At 45.3% G+C, this 20,221-nt stretch overlaps 1 protein-coding gene across 1 annotated transcript; it reads right to left on the bottom strand.

Annotated features, from left to right (window-relative positions):
* Positions 1–1,834: 1,834 nt before the first annotated feature.
* On the bottom strand, positions 1,835–17,904 carry LOC139563573 (transcription factor HIVEP2-like). The gene is made up of 7 exons (XM_071382355.1): positions 17,669–17,904; positions 8,586–12,723; positions 8,171–8,358; positions 7,520–7,695; positions 7,193–7,291; positions 6,167–7,038; positions 1,835–5,949 (listed from the first exon to the last, which is right to left on the bottom strand). The coding sequence occupies exons 2-7, from the start codon at positions 12,606–12,608 to the stop codon at positions 5,458–5,460; spliced, it is 5,850 nt and encodes a 1,949-aa protein (XP_071238456.1). The 5' UTR covers positions 12,609–12,723; positions 17,669–17,904; the 3' UTR covers positions 1,835–5,457.
* Between the last annotated feature and the right edge of the window lie 2,317 nt (positions 17,905–20,221).

Below are 20,221 nucleotides of genomic sequence, written 5' to 3'. Positions count from 1 at the left end.
GAGAGAGACAGGGGAACATACTGACACCAATAGAGAGAGAGACAGGGGAACATACTGACACCAATGGAGAGAGACAGGGGAACATACTGACACCAATAGAGAGAGAGACAGGGGGACATACTGACACCAATAGAGAGAGAGACAGGGGGACATACTGACACCAATAGAGAGAGAGACAGGTGGACATACTGACACCAATAGAGAGAGAGACAGTGGGACATACTGACACCAATAGAGAGAGAGACAGGGGAACATACTGACACCAATAGAGAGAGAGACAGGGGGACATACTGACACCAATAGAGAGAGAGACAGGGGAACATACTGACACCAATAGAGAGAGAAACAGGGGAACATACTGACACCAATGGAGAGAGACAGGGGAACATACTGACACCAATAGAGAGAGAGACAGGGGGACATACTGACACCAATAGAGAGAGAGACAGGGGAACATACTGACACCAATGGAGAGAGACAGGGGAACATACTGACACCAATAGAGAGAGAGACAGGGGAACATACTGACACCAATGGAGAGAGACAGGGGAACATACTGACACCAATAGAGAGAGAGACAGGGGAACGTATAAATGTCTTTCCTTGATGAGGACGACTCACAATGAAACCACACAAACTTATGCTTCCAAGATTGTAATGACCTAAAGACAAGAGTCAGATTGATATTGACCAAGACACTTTAAGGACTTTGCAACAGTACAATTTAGCTCTATACATGAGACAACCAGCAACCATCGTTTGCTCACTCTGCAGCAACCAGCATCCATCGTTTACTCACTCTGCAGCAACCAGCAACCATCGTTTACTCACTCTGCAGCAACCAGCAACCATCGTTTACTCACTCTGCAGCAACCAGCAACCATCGTTTACTCACTCTGCAGCAACCAGCAACCATCGTTTACTCACTCTGCAGCAACCAGCAACCATCGTTTACTTACTCTGCAGCAACCAGCAACCATTGTTTACTGACTCTGCAGCAACCATCGTTTCCTCACTCTGCAGCAACCAGCAACCATTGTTTACTCACTCTGCAGCAACCAGCAACCATCGTTTACTCACTCTGCAGCAACCAGCAACCATCGTTTACTCACTCTGCAGCAACCAGCAACCATCGTTTACTCACTCTGCAGCAACCAGCAACCATCGTTTACTTACTCTGCAGCAACCAGCAACCATTGTTTACTGACTCTGCAGCAACCATCGTTTCCTCACTCTGCAGCAACCAGCAACCATCGTTTACTCACTCTGCAGCAACCAGCAACCATCGTTTACTCACTCTGCAGCAACCAGCAACCATCGTTTACTCACTCTGCAGCAACCAGCAACCATCGTTTACTCACTCTGCAGCAACCAGCAACTGAATTCATAGAGAGCTGAGACATTTTATGACTAATATACACACGAAATCCATTGTATAATTGATCAGGGCGTGCTTAGTAACAGTGGCTGGATTAGAAATGATTGTATTTAGGTGCAAGTCCGCCCCTTTCTCAGAGTAAGCGCTGTCTGCAGTGACTATTCCTCACCAGAGGATGTCAGTAGAATATGAAACATGAATCTCTCTATCACTCTATTCTATCGTTCTCCCTCCGAGGGAGTATGATATCATCTGAAACCTCACTGGGTTTGCTCTAATCCTAAACAACTGTAGATTATGTGATAGATTATGTAGATGGTTTTGGACATTCATTATCAACAAGCACAAAGGTAAAGCTTTAAGGAGATAAATTACTGATAATGTTATTAATACTCGGTATTCCCTGTTCAAAATAATCTGCAGTAAACATTCATAAATGATTGAGAACGATGTATATTCATTTAAAAACCATTTAAAATTAATTTATCAAAAGTATAGCACACAATAACAAACAAGCTCCAACATTAAGACACAAATAGAAGAACTGTCCTATAATGATGTGAATAACTAAACAAGGGAATTATCTGCCATGTGATATGTGGTTGTCTCACCTAGGTACCTTAAGATAAATGCCCTAACTGTTAATTGCACCAATAAGAGCCTCTGCTAAATGACTAAAATGTCAATGTAATCATCCACAGAGCTTCTGCTTCAATATGTGATGGGTAAAGGATCTGTGATTTAACACAGACTTTACTAAAGAACACGAGAAGCACAGTTCAATAGATATGACATAGTGGAATAAAACACAGACGATACTCTGAAACAGAAAATACACTTGGGTATACAAAACATTAAGAACACCTGCTCTTTCCATGACATAGACTGACCAGGTGAATCCAGGTGAAAGCTATGATCCCTTATTGATGTCACCTGTTAAATCCACTTGAATCAGTTTAGATGAAGGGGAGGAGACGGGTTAAAGAAGGATGTTTAAGCCTTGAGACAATTGAGACATGGATTGTGTATGTGCCTTTCAGAGAGTGAATGGGGAAGACAAAATATTTAAGCGCCTTTGAACGGGGTATTGTAGTAAGTGCCAGGTGTACTGGTTTGTGTCAAGAACTGCAAAGCTGCTGGGTTTTTCACGCTCAACAGTTTCCCATGTGTATCGAGAATGGTCAACCATCCAAAGGACATCCAGCCAACTTGACACAACTGTGGGAAGCATTGGAGTCAACATAGACCAGCATCCTTGTGGAACGCTTTCAACGCCTTGAAGAGACCATGTCCCGACTAATTACATTTTTCTGAGGACAAAAGGGGGGTGCATCTTAATATTAGGAAGGTGTTCCTAATGTTTGGTATACTCAGTGTAGTTCTGTTCAGTAGCAGGAGAGGGAGAGATGATACAAACTGATAATCTGCAGTCAAATGAAATCCAACAGAAAGTCATATCTATTGGTTGCAAGAATTTCTATTCCCCCACCTGAATACACACATAACATAACCCTGTAGCTATATGGTACATACCTTACAGTATGACCCCAGACAGCATGTACATTGACTGGGTTCAGCGATAGCTACCCCAGACATTCTTGTGAGAGGTAAAGCTGGTCCCGTGTGGCTCAGTTGGTAGAGCATGGCGCTTGCAACGCCAGGGTTGTGGGTTCAATTCCCACGGGGGGACCAGGATGAATATGTATGAACTTTCCAATTTGTAAGTCGCTCTGGATAAGAGCGTCTGCTAAATGACTGAAATGTAAATGTAAATGAAATGAAATAACACCGTGCTTGTAATGTAAACATGTGGAGTTGTGTGTTTCAAATCAGTCCACTAACTCATACCTCAACGGTGAACCTGTAAATGTCAATTTTGCTAACATTCCTGTTAACTTCCATATTGGAAAATGCAGCCAATATTTTTTACCTCTGAAAAGATAATCTTAGTCGTTTATCTCTGTATCTACAATTCACATACAAAGTCATGTGAATTCAACACTGAAAAGAAAAAAATGTTTAAAACTGGACGTAAAGGAAATTTGAATTTCAAGGTACGTCGTTACAGGTCGTTACAAACTACTCAACCCACCCATCTTCTTTACCAAAAAATTGTTACGTAAAATGAATTCACACTTGAAATAAAAGAGGAGTTAAACTTATGTGCCCTGTACGTGCACACGGATAATAATCCCTTCAAAGTAGTGGAATGTTTGAAGTGACACTAGAGCACATGACTGTTTTTATTTCTCCTTAATAACCCTCTCATTCAGTTATCAAAGATAGGATGAAAGTGCTTATTTCAATTCATAAAGGTTTAAAGGCCAGAATAACGAACAACGATTGATTAAAGCCATAAGTTATAATGCAATGACATGACTTCATAAGCATCTCATAAGCATTGGGTCCAGTGCGACACACTGTTGCATAAGTGGAGACCATATAAATAGTAGACAAATATTTACCATCATCAATAAAAGCATACTTTTCTAATATATAAAGACATCTATACACTTCTCTATGTGTGCAATAGCAAAAACTCATGCGTTTGTTCAAAAAGCTAAAACCACAACATTGAGAATCTGCAACATAATAAATATTTCAAATAGATATATTTTACATAAAATGTAGCTATAAAAACCAGCAATTTAATTCCACAAAGTAAAAGCAAAAAAAAATTTGTGCAATTTTTTTGTTGATAATAACACTGTCACGTCAGACAATTCTGATTCAAAGTTTCCTTAATTAAAACATGATATTCACTTTTTCCTTGCTTAATATGATTCCTTAAAACATACGTAGAAAGCAAGGAAAAGGCACAGATCTTTGCTTTTCAATCAAAAGCACCAAACTGGACAAGAAGCAAGTCTACACTAAATTTGGTCAGATTCAGTTTTCAAATACTTTCATTTTTTTTTTTTGATACTTTCCCCGTTATTTCTCTCCAAGAATCAAATCCTTAACTAATCACTCAATATGAATACAATTTAAACAACAAGCCTATTTTGAAAATAGTACACATATGCATTTATATGAATAAATGTGTTAAGAGTGGGTTATGGGGTATAATAAATATAAATGTTTCTGTTTGTGTGCAAGTGTATGCAAGCATAATTAACGTTGAAGCATTCTCTTTAAATCCCATATATTGCACCTGTGTCCACTACTTCAACCGTCCTCTCCACTGACCTAAAAGTTCAAAGAAATTCATAGAGAATTCATAGAGAGTATAAAGTCTCTGTTTTGTAATGTATTTAAAGGTTTGTTTTCCTCTCAGATATAGATCATAGTATGGTGAGGGGAGGGGAGGGGAATGTTAAGACACATGACCTTTGCATTACTAACATGAAGAAACCTGAAGTAACTGAAACTGAGAGAAGAATCCCCCAACACCCAACCAATGGGGTCTGTCTGTCTGTCTGTCTGTCTGTCTGTCTGTCTGTCTGTCTGTCTGTCTGTCTGTCTGTCTGTCTGTCTGTCTGCCTGCCTGCCTGCCTGTCTGTCTGTCTGTCTGTCTGTCTGTCTGTCTGTCTGTCTGTCTGTCTGTCTGTCTGCCTGCCTGCCTGCCTGCCTGTCTGTCTGTCTGTCTGTCTGTCTGTCTGTCTGTCTGTCTGTCTGCCTGCCTGCCTGTCTGTCTGCCTGCCTGCCTGTCTGTCTGTCTGCCTGCCTGCCTGTCTGTCTGTCTGTCTGTCTGCCTGCCTGCCTGTCTGTCTGTCTGTCTGTCTGTCTGTCTGTCTGCCTGTCTGTCTGTCTGCCTGTCTAGTGGAATGAGGTTGAGGGGAACTGTGGACGTAGCCTGGATCCATATCTATCTGTGCTGTCTTGCCAACTCAAATGTGACCATAGCAGTTGTCAAGACATCGCTAATTGATCTAGAACCATGCTAGCTGAGGACTGGACGTTGGATGGGGGGGGGGGCTCAGCTGCTCCTGGAGGAAGCTCCAAGCAACGTCCCAAATAAGGAAAGGCCCAAATGGTACGCTATTCCTTATATAGTGCATTACTTGTGACGAGAGCCCTCTGGTCAACAGTAGTGCTTTATATAGGGAATAGGGTGCTGTTTGGGATGCAGCCCCAGTCTATAGATGCTCTTCAGAGGTGATCCTGAGGGAGGCGATGGCCTTGGTGCAGGTCTGAAGAACCTCTTCCTGCTTAGGGTTCCTGACCGTGAGGACAGAGACAGTGGGGTTCTCCTCCTCAGAGTCCCGTGATGTCTGGAGGGGGGACAGCCTCTCCCTCTCCATCCCCCTCTCCATCTCCATCCCCCTCTCCCTCCCCTGCTGCTGGGCTCCTGAGTCCTCTGCACCGAGGGCTGCCAGACGAACAGATCCCTCCTTAGTGCTGTCCTGGTGGAGCTCAGTCTTTTGAGGGGATAGGGCTGACAGATGGGTCCGGCCAGAGCTGCAGGAGGGCAGGGAGCGCAGTACCTGGATCCCTCCGATAGGCACCATGGGTAGGAGAGTCCCAGCTTGCTGCTGAGAGTGTAGGGGGAGGTGGCTGAAGAGGTTCTGACGGGGACAACTGGAGCAGGTTGGCCCAGGCAGGCAGGGAGGCACGCTTCTCCTCTGATCCTAAACACAAAAAAATTTGTGAAAAAATTTGTGAAAAAAACAAACATTGTGATTAATAAAGGTTTTACATCAAGAACACTGAGTTGAAATGAAGTCAGTTGAAATGAAGTCAGTTGAAATGAAGTCAGTGCAGCAGTTTTGATGGACAAGGATATACCAGTCAATCTAAACATATACTAGTCAATGAAAACATACTGTAAACAACTATATTACATACCATATCCATTTCAATGGCTCCTCCCTGCTGAACCAGTTCAGCCTTGGCTTGCTGCCTGGTTTTATCCCCAGAGTCTCTATGTTGTGAGCCCCCTCTACGTGGAGACACAGCCCTGAGCACCACCCTCTGTCTCCTCCCAGCCAGGTCCACTCCACCTGGGGACAGGGGCCTCTCCATACAGACCGGGAAGAGGTGCTGGATGGGGGTGAGGCTGGGGGAGCTGGGCCTTAGCGGGGAGGTGTCCCATCGAGGTGAGGAGCGTCCCCGGGGGGAGAGGTCTCCCCGGGGGGAGAGGTAGCCGAGGCGGGAGTTAGGCGGTTCCCTCAGAGGGGACTCCCAGCCGGGGGACAGCAGACAGGTGGGGTAGGGGTCGAAGAACAGACAGCCCTGGTCAGGAGACAGCATGGCCAGGCTACAGTCTTCCTTGTCCAGGCTGGAGGCCAAGACAGTTCTCCGGTCTGGCCCTGTCCTCCTGACCGTGGAGGGGGGATGGGGATAGGGGTGGACATCGATGCCCGGCAGGGTGGAGGTGGGATGGGGATGGGGGTGGATATCGACGCTAGGCAGGGTGTAGGTTGAGAGGCAGCTGGGGAGGGGATGGAAGGTACTGAGGGGACAGCCATGGATGTCTGACGACACACCCTGGATGACGGCGGTAGCTGTGACCGACAGAGAGGCTACGCCACAGGGCTGAGGGCTGGTGCTCCGGGAAAGGATCTTGGGAGTAGAGTCACCGTCGTAGTCATCATCGTCATCGTCATCTTCGTCGATATCATCGATCTCTTCATCCATGCCATCGGAGTCGTCTGCATCTGAGAACTGGTGTTTGGCTGTGCTCAAGACCCCGGTCTTCAAGTCTTGCTGGATGTCATCTGCATTGTTTTAAAGAACACAAATAAAGACAAAGGATAAAGACAAAGGATACATCACGTGTTTCTGTCATTCTTTCTGTGGTACAGTTACCATGGGTTACACAATCAGTTTTAAATATCTGAATAACTCCCTGGTCATTGGTCAATATTTTACCAGATTCCAGTGTCTCTGTATCATCCACTGTGACTGACACACCAAGCTCACGACACTTCTTCATGTGAGCCTTTGACTTCATATGCTTGGTCAGGTTTCCTGTAGGACAAACATGTTAAAGATTCATTTAGCTGATTATCATTATCATTCATTGTACTTTTTTTTTGGGGGGGGGGGGGGGGGGGGGTAAATGTTACTGTTGTCATCAATTCAATCATCATTCAATCTAGTTGATTTGATCAATCCCTTTTTAAATCAGCAGTCGTCACAAAGCGCTTGTTCAGCTCTTGTCTCATTCATCTCAATGAAAGAAGAAGGGAAACCCACCTTTCGTTTTGAAAGCGAAGTTGCAGACCCTGCAGACGTAGGGTCTGACGTCAGTGTGGGTGCGTATGTGTTTCTTCAGCATGCTAGGTTTCTTACAGCGGATGCCACACTCCTCACAGATATACTTCCCCCGGCCTCGGCCTCTCACGTACACATAGTCCTCATTGGACTTGAACCTGAGGGAGGAAAACCAACCTGAATGTGATGTTCTATATCAGGGGGGTGTCAAACTCATTCCACGGAGGGCCGGGTGTATGCCGGTTTTTGTCAGTTCCTTTCAATTTATGTCCAATTATGACCTAGACAACCAGGTGACGGGAGTTCCTAACTAATCAATGACCTGAATTGATCAATCAAGTACAAAGGAGGAGCAAAAACCTGCAGACACTTGGCCCTCCATGGAATGACATGTGTTTTATATTATAAGTAGCTATAGACATGCAAAGTAAGTGAAAACAGCTATTCAATCTAATTCCAGGGATCTCTTTCAAAGAGGTCTTCTGACTTCAATGGGACTACCAGGTTAAATAAAGTAAAACATAATTTCTACCACCAGGCGTAACCCTTTTATAAAACATGTACACATTACAAACTAACATTCTAAGTCATATTTTATCGCTTATTGATTGATGTGATATTATCATAACGGACCCTCCTTCAAATATTTTGATCCGGGTTGGTGTTGGTGTTGGTGTTGGCGTTGGCGTTGGTGTTTGTTTCGAGGAGACCTCCCTCTCTTTCCAGTCCTCCTTCCTTTCTTTTACCCTGCAGCTGGCATCCTTCACTTTCCGTCCATAGGAGCTCCCTTCCAGCTCGCTGAGCTCCGGTTTGCTCTGTAGCTAAATGAGACAGATCATTAAACATTCATATAAAGAATAAATAAAACTATTTTGTGAAACATTAAACATTCTGTGAACATGCAGTTTAGGTATAGAAGAAAAAGTATAATATGGTTACAATTAGATGATGTATTTATAATGTTAACTTGATTCCAGGATTGGAAACATTCAATATAGACGTTTATGGAATAATGAATAATGAAATAATGAACGATCGGTGTTCTCACCAGCCCGAGCCGCTGCCTCCATAAGAGTGAGGAGGAGACCAGTTTCCCAGTCCCAGGTTGGTACATGGCAGCCATGGTGTACACCCATGTGTTAGTCGTCTGTTTGGAGCGGAGCAGAGCCAGGGTGGCGCTGGTGTTGAGGTTAGGAGGGTTGGGGTTATGGGAACTGATGCACCACGTAGCGTACACAGAGGACAGGGGAGAGCTGCTGTGAGTACTGTTTGGCTTGGTGTAGTTCAGATAGCACCAACTCACAGCTGTCATTGTGCGGAGACTTGGAAATTGAGATATCCGTTTGGTGTTTTCCCCGTCAGAGATGAGGATGCCCTGACCTTTGACTAGCTGCACCAGCACCTCCATCTGTGCCTTGCTGTCCATGCCAGACTCATTGAAATCCTTCAGAGAAAGCAGAGCGTGTGGATGTAGGCTTGCTTCTGTTGAGGAGTTATCCATAGGGGAATCAGGACTTTCTGACCCTTGTTGCTGAGGTGAGATGAAGCTTCCTCTTGCTGGCTCGTTATGAGAATGAAGCGAGGATGACGCAGACAAAGAGGATTTTGAAGGAAAGCCTGACAGTGATGCTCCCTGGTTGGTGTCACTTTGGAACTCTGACTTTAAACTGTGCTTGTTCTCTTCAGTCACATTATAATTCCCTAACTCCACAGCACCCAACTCCTCCACTATCTCACCGTACATTTTCTCCTCTTTGACGCGTTTCTGCTGTTTGACCTCCATGAACAGGTCCAAGCTGCTGGCCGGAGACAACATGCGCTTGTTGGACCCACCACTGGACCCACAATTGGTGGTGGAGATTGTTCTGGAGGTCAGGGAGAGAGGAATGCCTGTCTTCAGCTTAGCTGGGAGCAGATCCAGAACTTGAACCTGGACTGGGCTGGTCAACAGTCCTCGAGGGTGTCCTAATAATAGATTCGATGAGTCCAAATTCGTGGCTAAATTTGCGAAGTGAGAAGTGAGAAAAGAGGTTCTGGTGGAGTTAACGCCTTCGAATGGATCATCTACAATTTGGGACACAGTGGTGTATGTGATGCTACCATAGGATGGCACGTGAGTCTGGATTCTAACAGGAACTAGGAGACCAGAGTGTGACGGCTGAGGGGCGAACATTGGCAGAGACTGAGAGTGCAGAGCGGTGGCTGAGAACGACAGGGCACTGCTGAGGTACTGAGGAAGAATATTTAGCGGAAGGACTGGATGTGCAAATTCAAGGTTAACATTCAAGGACTCCTGTCTTACCAAGTTACCCCGTCTGGGCTCCGAGTAGCTGGCGCTGAGTTCCGCATGTCTAACTTTGGCCGTTGGAGAGAGACTACCGTAGTCAAACGATACGCTGCGGACCTCTGGGAGCTCTCTGCACTGGGAGTGGCACGGGGCCTGTTCTGAAGAGGTACGTCTCATTTCATGTTGTTGACGTTGGTTCAGGACAGAGAGGGAGTAGCCGCTTCCTGGCACCGCTAAGAACTCCAACGCTTTGCCAAACTCATCCTGTCTAGCCGCCGGGGAAGCTGGCTTAGGGATAACCTCTCTCTCTTTCTCCTCTCGGTCAAATGAGAAGCTGGAGCAGTAGGATAAATTGCTGTCTTGACTGGGGCTCCGGGAGAGGCTCGTACAAGCCGACTCGAAGCTAGACTCGCCAGAGGAGTGCTCCAAGTCAGCTAAGCGCAGTCTCTTCTTCTTTGGAGGGAGTTTCTCTGGGGGGAACTGAGACAGGGTTTCACTCCTCTGAGGCCATTGGAACTCCTCTATATGTCTATCAGGCTCCTTCACCTTCACCTGTTTCACCTCAGCTGCTTTCTCTTTCTCTGGACTGTCTGGTTCTACAGTCACCCTGATCTCTGGAACCGGTATGTTAGACTGACGGACTAGCTTAGGTGTCATTTGATACGACTTATCTAATAATCTACTGTCACTCAACTGGTGTGCAAAGATCTCAGTCCTTTTGTGCATCTCTCTAGTTTCGGTTTGCTCCACCACATCCATTGAGGAAGGCTTATCCTGTCTCTGGTAGTTGTAAGAATCTGACTGTTCAGAGAGAGACCTGGTAAGGGAGTTAGTGTGTTGAATCACAGAGATGACGTTACCTAAAGATCTTCTCTCTTCTCTCTCTCTCTTTTCCCACATTTCCCTTTCCAGTCTATCACATTGTGTTCTATCCTGTGTGTGCACGCTTTGGGCATGTCCTTTCACTGAGGATGTAGTGGTTAGAGCACCTTGAGAGGTTTGCTTTGAATCATAGTCCCTCATCTCTTCAGAGTGGTCATAGTCTGTGTGATACTGGCCTCCTACATCCTCCTCCTCCGCAACACAGTTTTCCTTCCGCCGTTTCCTCGTCGCATATTCCATCGCTTGCTTTTGTTGGATGGTGAAACTTTCCATCTCCACTCCAAGGTTGGAAATATCAGAGATGTTTCCGTAGTGGTCAGGAGGTCCATCGTGTGCAGAGTGTTCAAAGGCAGCCTGTCTCGTAAGTCTCCTAATGCCTCCAGGGGACGCCCTTTCATCAAAGGAGTGGCTGCCTCGCAGGCCTTGTGACATGTCCTGACATGCCACCGAGGACGTGGGCATCGAGTTGCTCCGGACCAGCTGTCCAGAATCAGTGAGCTCTAGTTGAGCCTCCTTAATGTCCTCCCTTGTAAATGAATGTGTGTTTATTCTGATCGATTCAACCATTGATTCCTTTTCTTGTGTGAATACGCGGGAAACACCTCGCTCCGAAGTCTTACGATCACTCATTAAGTCTGTCCTGCAAGTCACAACAGTTATGGCCTGTTGTTTTGGGTTCGGCTTGTAACACTTTCCAAACATTATCTCTTGATAGGACTTGGCGTTTGTGTTGGGAGGACCACCTGTTTGGTGTTCAGCACTCTCAGAGCGTGAGAAGTAGCCTGAGTCTGTGCTGCCTTTGCTTCCCTGGCTAGGCAGGGAGAGAGATGTGTCAGTGTCACTGCTCCTTTTCTCTGAGAGCCGTAGTGCCAGCCGCTGCTTGATGGCGCTAGATTGGATCGCACGGCTGACCTGAGAAACAGCTGGAGCCTGAGCAGCACTGATCTCCAAGAGCCTGGGTGGACCGTCCTCAGATAATGTTGATGCTAATGTAACTCCCTGTTTCTGGGCAACGAGATTCAGTACTTTAACAGCAGTGGTGCTATCTGGTTCCTCCACTGAAACAGTGTCCAAGAGCGATGAATCGTCTTCGTCCGTGTCCGAGCTCTGCTCAGCATCAGAGTAGAACTCTCCTTCTCCTTCTAACGATCCCCGGTCCTCCATGTTGGCATTGTAAGAACCCAGTTCTGAAAATGGCACTGTCCCAGCTTTGACCAAGTGAGCATGAGATTTTCTGTGTTTGTATAAATTGCTCTTGGTTTTGAAGGAGAAACCACAGGGCACGCAGGGGTAGGGTCTCTCCCCAGTATGTGAGCGAATATGTTTCTTAAGTACGCTGGGTTTGGCACATGCCCTCCCACAATAATCACAAACATACTTTCCAGGTCTCTGCTGCTGCTTCTGCTCCGTCTTACTGCACACCTCCTTGGATAGCTCCTCTATTCCTGACTGGGAACAGTGTTGGAGAGACACGGGTAAACTGGGGGAGCTCCTCTGAGGAGAGGGCCCTCCACAGCTGACAAGTGGCAGTGCAGAAAGCAAGTGATCTGCTGTTTTCTGTCTAGCAAAGGGAACTGTCTGTCTCTCCTGTGGTGGATATGAGGTTAATACGTTGTAATGAGGATGACTGCAGGGTTGATCCTGTAATTGGCGTGGTGATTTCCCTTCTAATTGTCTTAGTTTCCCTGAGTCAGACATATCTGTCGAACAACATGTGGTTCTACTCTGGTCCTCCTCAGGTTCTGGGCATAGATGCCACCCCTCCCCTTCTGAATCAGCCGAGGGGGGTATTTTAGTTTGGGCAGTCGTAGGTTCTGGTGCTGCTGACTTTCTCTGGGGAATTGTCTTATCCAGAGCCTCTTTAGAGCGTTTCACCTCTGCGGTAGTTTCTAGTGACTCCATGACGATTCCAATGTCATCTTCCTCTTCAGGGTTGATTTCCAACAGACGATAAAGTCTGTTATGTTACTGTAGTAGTAATATTAGCAGATGTAAACTGGTTGCAGGAAAGGGTCATCTGAAAGAAAACAGAAACAGAATAATTATTTTTTGTGAAATTACATTCAGCTCTACATCGTGGACCAGGGTATGTAATCTTGTCCTAAACCTCAGCTCTACACCTTGGACCAGGGTATGTAATCTTGTTCTATAAAGTGGACCAGGGTATGTAATCTTGTCCTAAACCTCAGCTCTACATCGTGGACCAGGGTATGTAATCTTGTTCTATAAAGTGGACCAGGGTATGTAATCTTGTCCTAAACCTCAGCTCTACATCGTGGACCAGGGTATGTAATCTTGTTCTATAAAGTGGACCAGGGTATGTAATCTTGTCCTAAACCTCAGCTCTACATCGTGGACCAGGGTATGTAATCTTGTTCTATACCTCAGCTCTACATCGTGGACCAGGGTATGTAATCTTGTTCTATACCTCAGCTCTACATCGTGGACCAGGGTATGTAATCTTGTCCTAAACCTCAGCTCTACACCTTGGACCAGGGTATGTAATCTTGTTCTATAAAGTGGACCAGGGTATGTAATCTTGTGCTAAACCTCAGCTCTACACCTTGGGGCAGGGTATGTAATCTTGTTCTATACTGTGGACCAGGGTATGTAATCTTGTCCTAAACCTCAGCTCTACACCTTGGGGCAGGGTATGTAATCTTGTCCTAAACCTCAGCTCTACACCTTGGGGCAGGGTATGTAATCTTGTTCTATACTGTGGACCAGGGTATGTAATCTTGTTCTATAAAGTGGACCAGGGTATGTAATCTTGTTCTATACCGTGGACCAGGGTATGTAATCTTGTCCTAAACCTCAGCTCTACACCTTGGGGCAGGGTATGTAATCTTGTTCTCTACCCCAACTCTACATCATTGACCAGGGTATGTAATTTTGGTCTCTACCTCAGCTCTACATCGTTGACTAGGGTATGTAATTTTGTTCTATACCTCAGCTCTACACCTTGGGGCAGAGTATGTAATCTTGTTCTATACTGTGGACCAGGGTATGTAATCTTGTTCTATACTGTGGACCAGGGTATGTAATCTTGTTCTATACCTCAGCTCTACACCTTGGGGCAGGGTATGTAATCTTGTTCTATACTGTGGACCAGGGTATGTAATCTTGTTCTATACTGTGGACCAGGGTATGTAATCTTGTTCTATACCTCAGCTCTACACCTTGGGGCAGGGTATGTAATCTTGTTCTATACTGTGGACCAGGGTATGTAATCTTGTTCTATACTGTGGACCAGGGTATGTAATCTAGTCCTATACCTCAGCTCTACATCGTGGGGCTTCATGGTATGCTGGGTCTCAGAGGGAACATCGTTCTCATCTTCTCAGTATCAAAGGCTGTGTGCTCTTTAACGAGGTTATGTAAGATTATCTGGTTCAAACCCTCTGAGCTACTCTTAATTAGGACATTCTATGAGCTACGTTCTCTCTTTCTGTTCCACCCTACTGCTCTCTCTTTCTGTTCCACCCTACTGCTCTCTCTTTCTGTTCCACCCTACTGCTCTCTCTTTCTGTTCCACCCTACTGCTCTCTCTTTCTGTTCCACCCTACTGCTCTCTCTTTCTGTTCCACCCTACTGCTCTCTCTTTCTGTTCCACCCTACTGCTCTCTCTTTCTGTTCTACCCTACTGCTCTCTCTTTCTGTTCCACCCTACTGCTCTCTCTTTCTGTTCCACCCTACTGCTCTCTCTTTCTGTTCCACCCTACTGCTCTCTCTTTCTGTTCTACCCTACTGCTCTCTCTTTCTGTTCCACCCTACTGCTCTCTCTTTCTGTTCCACCCTACTGCTCTCTCTTTCTGTTCCACCCTACTGCTCTCTCTTTCTGTTCCACCCTACTGCTCTCTCTTTCTGTTCCACCCTACTGCTCTCTCTTTCACAATTTTTTACAACCAGGGATTTCTCTCTTTGTTACAAACACACACAAACACACACACACACACACACACACACACACACACACACACACACACACACACACACACACACACACACACACACACACACACACACACACACACACACACACACACACACACACACACACACACACACACACACACACACACACACACACACACACACACACACAGACATCATACACATTTGTCAAACAGACCGGAGAGATGATACAAATCCAAGGTGACTCTTAAGATGCAGAGATAAAATACATTAAATCAAAGAGGCTACGCTTCTACTGCAAGAATGTCCAACTAATATTTAAATGGGAAGTACTTTGTCCTCCCACTTGACACAGGGCTAAACACTACAGCTATCTGATAGGGTTTGTATTCCTCTCCTAGACAGACAGACCAAAGAGGAGAATACGGTATATACTGTATACTGTAAAATGTGACTTCTTGATACATTCTACAAGGGCAGAGGTGACAACATTGCAAGCCTTGAGCGGGAGGGGACAGGGGATCTCTCTCTCTCCTCAAGGTCATTCTGACCTCATAGCTGGGTATGTTTCCATCCTAAAGCAATAAGAGGAGGGAACTACGAGTGCAGGGTGTCAGGGAGATAAGCCTGCCTCACTGAAACAATGCATACCTCTCTTCTGAACTACACTACAGATATAGAGAGGGAAGGACACAGCCTGTACTGTATGTAGGCTACACTTCCCAACCTCTGCTAAGTCATATTTACAAGTTCTCTCAGCAGATATAGACTACACTTCCCAACCTCTGCTAAGTCATATTTACAAGTTCCCTCAGCAGATATAGACTACACTTCCCAACCTCTGCTAAGTCATATTTACAAGTTCCCTCAGCAGATATAGACTACACTTCCCAACCTCTGCTAAGTCATATTTACAAGTTCCCTCAGCAGATATAGACTACACTTCCCAACCTCTGCTAAGTCATATTTACAAGTTCCCTCAGCAGATATAGACTACACTTCCCAACCTCTGCTAAGTCATATTTACAAGTTCCCTCAGCAGATGTAGACTACACTTCCCAACCTCTGCTAAGTCATATTTACTAGTTCCCTCAGCAGATATAGACTACACTTCCCAACCTCTGCTTAATCATATTTACAAGTTCCCTCAGCAGATATAGGCTACACTTCCCAACCTCTGCTAAGTCATATTTACAAGTTCCCTCAGCAGATATAGACTACACTTCCCAACCTCTGCTAAGTCATATTTACAAGTTCCCTCAGCAGATATAGACTACACTTCCCAACCTCTGCTTAATCATATTTACAAGTTCCCTCAGCAGATATAGGCTACACTTCCCAACCTCTGCTAAGTCATATTTACAAGTTCCCTCAGCAGATATAGACTACACTTCCCAACCTCTGCTAAGTCATATTTACAAGTTCCCTCAGCAGATATAGACTACACTTCCCAACCTCTGCTTAATCATATTTACAAGTTCCCTCAGCAGATATAGGCTACACTTCCCAACCTCTGCTAAGTCATATTTACAAGTTCCCTCAGCAGATATAGACTACACTTCCCAACCTCTGCTAAGTCATATTTACAAGTTCCCTCAGCAGATATAGACTACACTTCCCAACCTCTGCTAAGTCATATTTACTAGTTCCTTCAGCAGATCAAATCAAATCAAATGTATTTATATAGCCCTTCTTACATCAGCTGATATCTCAAAGTGCTGTACAGAAACCCAGCCTAAAACCCCAAACAGCAAGCAATGCAGGTGTAGAAGCACGGTGGCTAGGAAAATATAGACTACACTTTCCAACCTCTGCTTAGTCATATTTACAAGTTCCCTCAGCAGATATAGACTACACTTCCCAACAGACCTCTCTTTTAGGAAACTATCAATTTCTTGTGTAGGTAAAGCCAGTGGTCGTGTATATACACTAGTATATATCATTCATGGTATATCAAAACAGTTCACAGGAATATGGCAAGTGAGTAGTACTATAGGAGGCAGTTGGGTGGTAAGTAAGTGTGTTTTGAAATTATTGTGGGTTGGCAGTTGGGTGGTAAATCAGTGTTTTGAAATGATTGTGGGTTGGCAGTTGGGTGGTAAATCAGTGTTTTGAAATGATTGTGGGTTGGCAGTTGGGTGGTAAGTCAGTGTGTTTTGAAATGATTGTGGGTTGGCAGTTGGGTGGTAAGTCAGTGTGTTTTGAAATGATTGTGGGTTGGCAGTTGGGTGGTAAGTCAGTGTGTTTTGAAATGATTGTGGGTTGGCAGTTGGGTGGTAAGTCAGTGTGTTTTGAAATGATTGTGGGTTGGCAGTTGGGTGGTAAATCAGTGTGTTTTGAAATGATTGTGGGTTGGCAGTTGGGTGGTAAATCAGTGTGTTTTTGAATGATTGTGGGTTGGCAGTTGGGTGGTAAGTCAGTGTGTTTTTGAATGATTGTGGGTTGGCAGTTGGGTGGTAAATCAGTGTGTTTTTGAATGATTGTGGGTTGGCAGTTGGGTGGTAAATCAGTGTGTTTTTGAATGATTGTGGGTTGGCAGTTGGGTGGTAAATCAGTGTGTTTTTGAATGATTGTGGGTTGGCTATTGGCGTGTGAATGTGCTGCTCACATGTGTGTGATTGAGTGGATGAGAGGAGGGGGTGACTCTGAGAAGGTTTCTTTATCAAGATACCGTATGTTTATACATTTACATGCTCATAAGACATAGTACAGCAACACTGCTGAAGCATGTTGCATGGAGACAATGGGAAGCATACTGTACATAGGTTATGGAAAACGTCATTACAATGCCACTGCATCACGTTCAGCTATACAGAGTAGTCTAACACTAGCCCCTCATCCATACATTTTATAAGGGACACATACATTGTGTCAGGGACACAGAGGCAGAAAGCCCATGGCATGACAGCATGCACAGAACACAACATGCAGAATTAACACCGATGTGAGATGAGAGACTGTTTTCTATCCTACTGTTTTTCAAATAGTCTTTCTACAAGCAGCAGACAGACGGACATGCAGATGTCGAATATAATCCTCAAACAAACCTGACATTAGTATACTCTCTTCTTGTCCCACATCGCCAGTCACATGTCACATTCCTCATATTGCAAATTACAGCTGTCCATTCTCCACATCCCTGGGCTATAGTAATAACATAAGCAATTATGATCAGATTTAGCGAGCGTAAAATCTTATCAATCAGACGTTGCAGCCGCCGATGCTGGCTGACTGAACGTGCATTAGGAGATCTATTGATGTGAGCTAGTCACCAGAGAAAATACCCAAGCGTGACGCGGGACCCAGGCACAGAAATAGCAAGGGGCCCAGTGAGGGATTACACAACAGCCCACGGTTTAGGACACTTTCTCCAACACAGCAGACAGATACAGTCTCAGTGTGGGGGGGAAAACACTGTTGTCAATACTCTGCTTTTACCAATGGTTGGCACACAACAGACAGCCACATCTCAGCTTGAGGTTCAAAACACAGCAGACAACTTCAACATTAGAATAGTAGAATAGAATAGAATATTCAGGGCCTCCCGAGTGGCGTGGTGGTCTAAGGCACTGCAGTGCTTGAGGCGTTACTACAGACCCGGGTTTGATCCCAGGCTGTGTCACAACCGGCCGTGACCGGGAGTTCCATAGGGCGGGGAGAGGTTGGCCGGGTGGGCTTTACTTGGCTCATCGTGCTCTAGCGACTCCTTGTGGTGGGCCGGGCACCTGCAGGCTAACTTCAGTAGTCAGTTGAACAGTGTTTCCTCTGACACATTGGTGTGGCTGGCTTCCGGGTTAAGTAGGGTGGGTGTTAAGAAGCGTGGTTTGGCGGGTCATGCTTTGGAAGACGCATGACTTGACCTTTGCCTCTCCCGAGCCTGTTGGGGAGTTGCAGTGATGAAATCAAATCAAATCAAATCAAATTTTATTAGTCACATACACATGGTTAGCAGATGTTAATGCGAGTGTAGCGAAATGCTTGTGCTTCTAGTTCCGACAATGCAGTAATAACCAACAGTAATCTAACCTAACAATTCCACACTACTACCTTACACACACACACAAGTGTAAAGGGATAAAGAATATGTACATAAAGATATATGGATGAGTGGTGGTACAGAACGGCATGGCAGATGCAGTAGATGGTATAGAGTACGGTATATACATATGAGATGAGTACTGTAGGGTATGTAAACATAAAGTGGCATAGTTTAAAGTGGCTAGTGGTACATGTATTGCATAAAGATGGCAAGATGCAGTAGATGATATAGAGTACAGTATATACAGTGGGGAGAACAAGTATTTGATACACTGCCGATTTTGCAGGTTTTCCTACTTACAAAGCATGTAGAGGTCTGTAATTTTTATCATAGGTACACTTCAACTGTGAGAGACGGAATCTAAAACAAAAATCCAGAAAATCACATTGTATGATTTTTAAATAATTAATTTGCATTTTATTGCATGACATAAGTATTTGATCACCTACCAACCAGTAAGAATTCCGGCTCTCACAGACCTGTTAGTTTTTCTTTAAGAAGCCCTCCTGTTCTCCACTCATTACCTGTATTAACTGCACCTGTTTGAACTCGTTACCTGTATAAAAGACACCTGTCCACACACAATCAAACAGATTCCAACCTCTCCACAATGGCCAAGACCAGAGAGCTGTGTAAGGACATCAGGGATAAAATTGTAGACCTGCACAAGGCTGGGATGGGCTACAGGACAATAGGCAAGCAGCTTGGTGAGAAGGAAACAACTGTTGGCGCAATTATTAGAAAATGGAAGAAGTTCAAGATGACGGTCAATCACCCTCGGTCTGGGGCTCCATGCAAGATTTCACCTCGTGGGGCATCAATGATCATGAGGAAGGTGAGGGATCAGCCCAGAACTACACGGCAGGACCTGGTCAATGACCTGAAGAGAGCTGGGACCACAGTCTCAAAGAAAACCATTAGTAACACACTACGCCGTCATGGATTAAAATCCTGCAGCGCACGCAAGGTCCCCCTGCTTAAGCCAGTGCATGTCCAGGCCTGTCTGAAGTTTGCCAATGACCATCTGGATGATCCAGAGGAGGAATGGGAGAAGGTCATGTGGTCTGATGAGACAAAAATAGAGCTTTTTGGTCTAACTCCACTCGCCGTGTTTGGAGGAAGAAGAAGTATGAGTACAACCCCAAGAACACCATCCCAACCGTGAAGCATGGAGGTGGAAACATCATTCTTTGGGGATGCTTTTCTGCAAAGGGGACAGGACGACTGCACCGTATTGAGGGGAGGATGGATGGGGCCATGTATCGCGAGATCTTGGCCAACAACCTCCTTCCCTCAGTAAGAGCATTGAAGATGGGTCGTGGCTGGGTCTTCCAGCATGACAACGACACGAAGCACACAGCCATGGCAACTAAGGAGTGGCTCCGTAAGAAGCATCTCAAGGTCCTGGAGTGGCCTAGCCAGTCTCCAGACCTGAACCCAATAGAAAATCTTTGGAGGGAGCTGAAAGTCCGTATTGCCCAGCGACAGCCCCGAAACCTGAAGGATCTGGAGAAGATCTGTAGGGAGGAGTGGGCCAAAATCCCTGCTGCAGTGTGTGCAA

This window comes from Salvelinus alpinus, chromosome 34 (genome assembly GCF_045679555.1).
Source record: "Salvelinus alpinus chromosome 34, SLU_Salpinus.1, whole genome shotgun sequence".
Classification (NCBI taxonomy): domain Eukaryota; kingdom Metazoa; phylum Chordata; class Actinopteri; order Salmoniformes; family Salmonidae; genus Salvelinus; species Salvelinus alpinus.
This window is presented reverse-complemented; position numbering and strand designations above follow the sequence as displayed.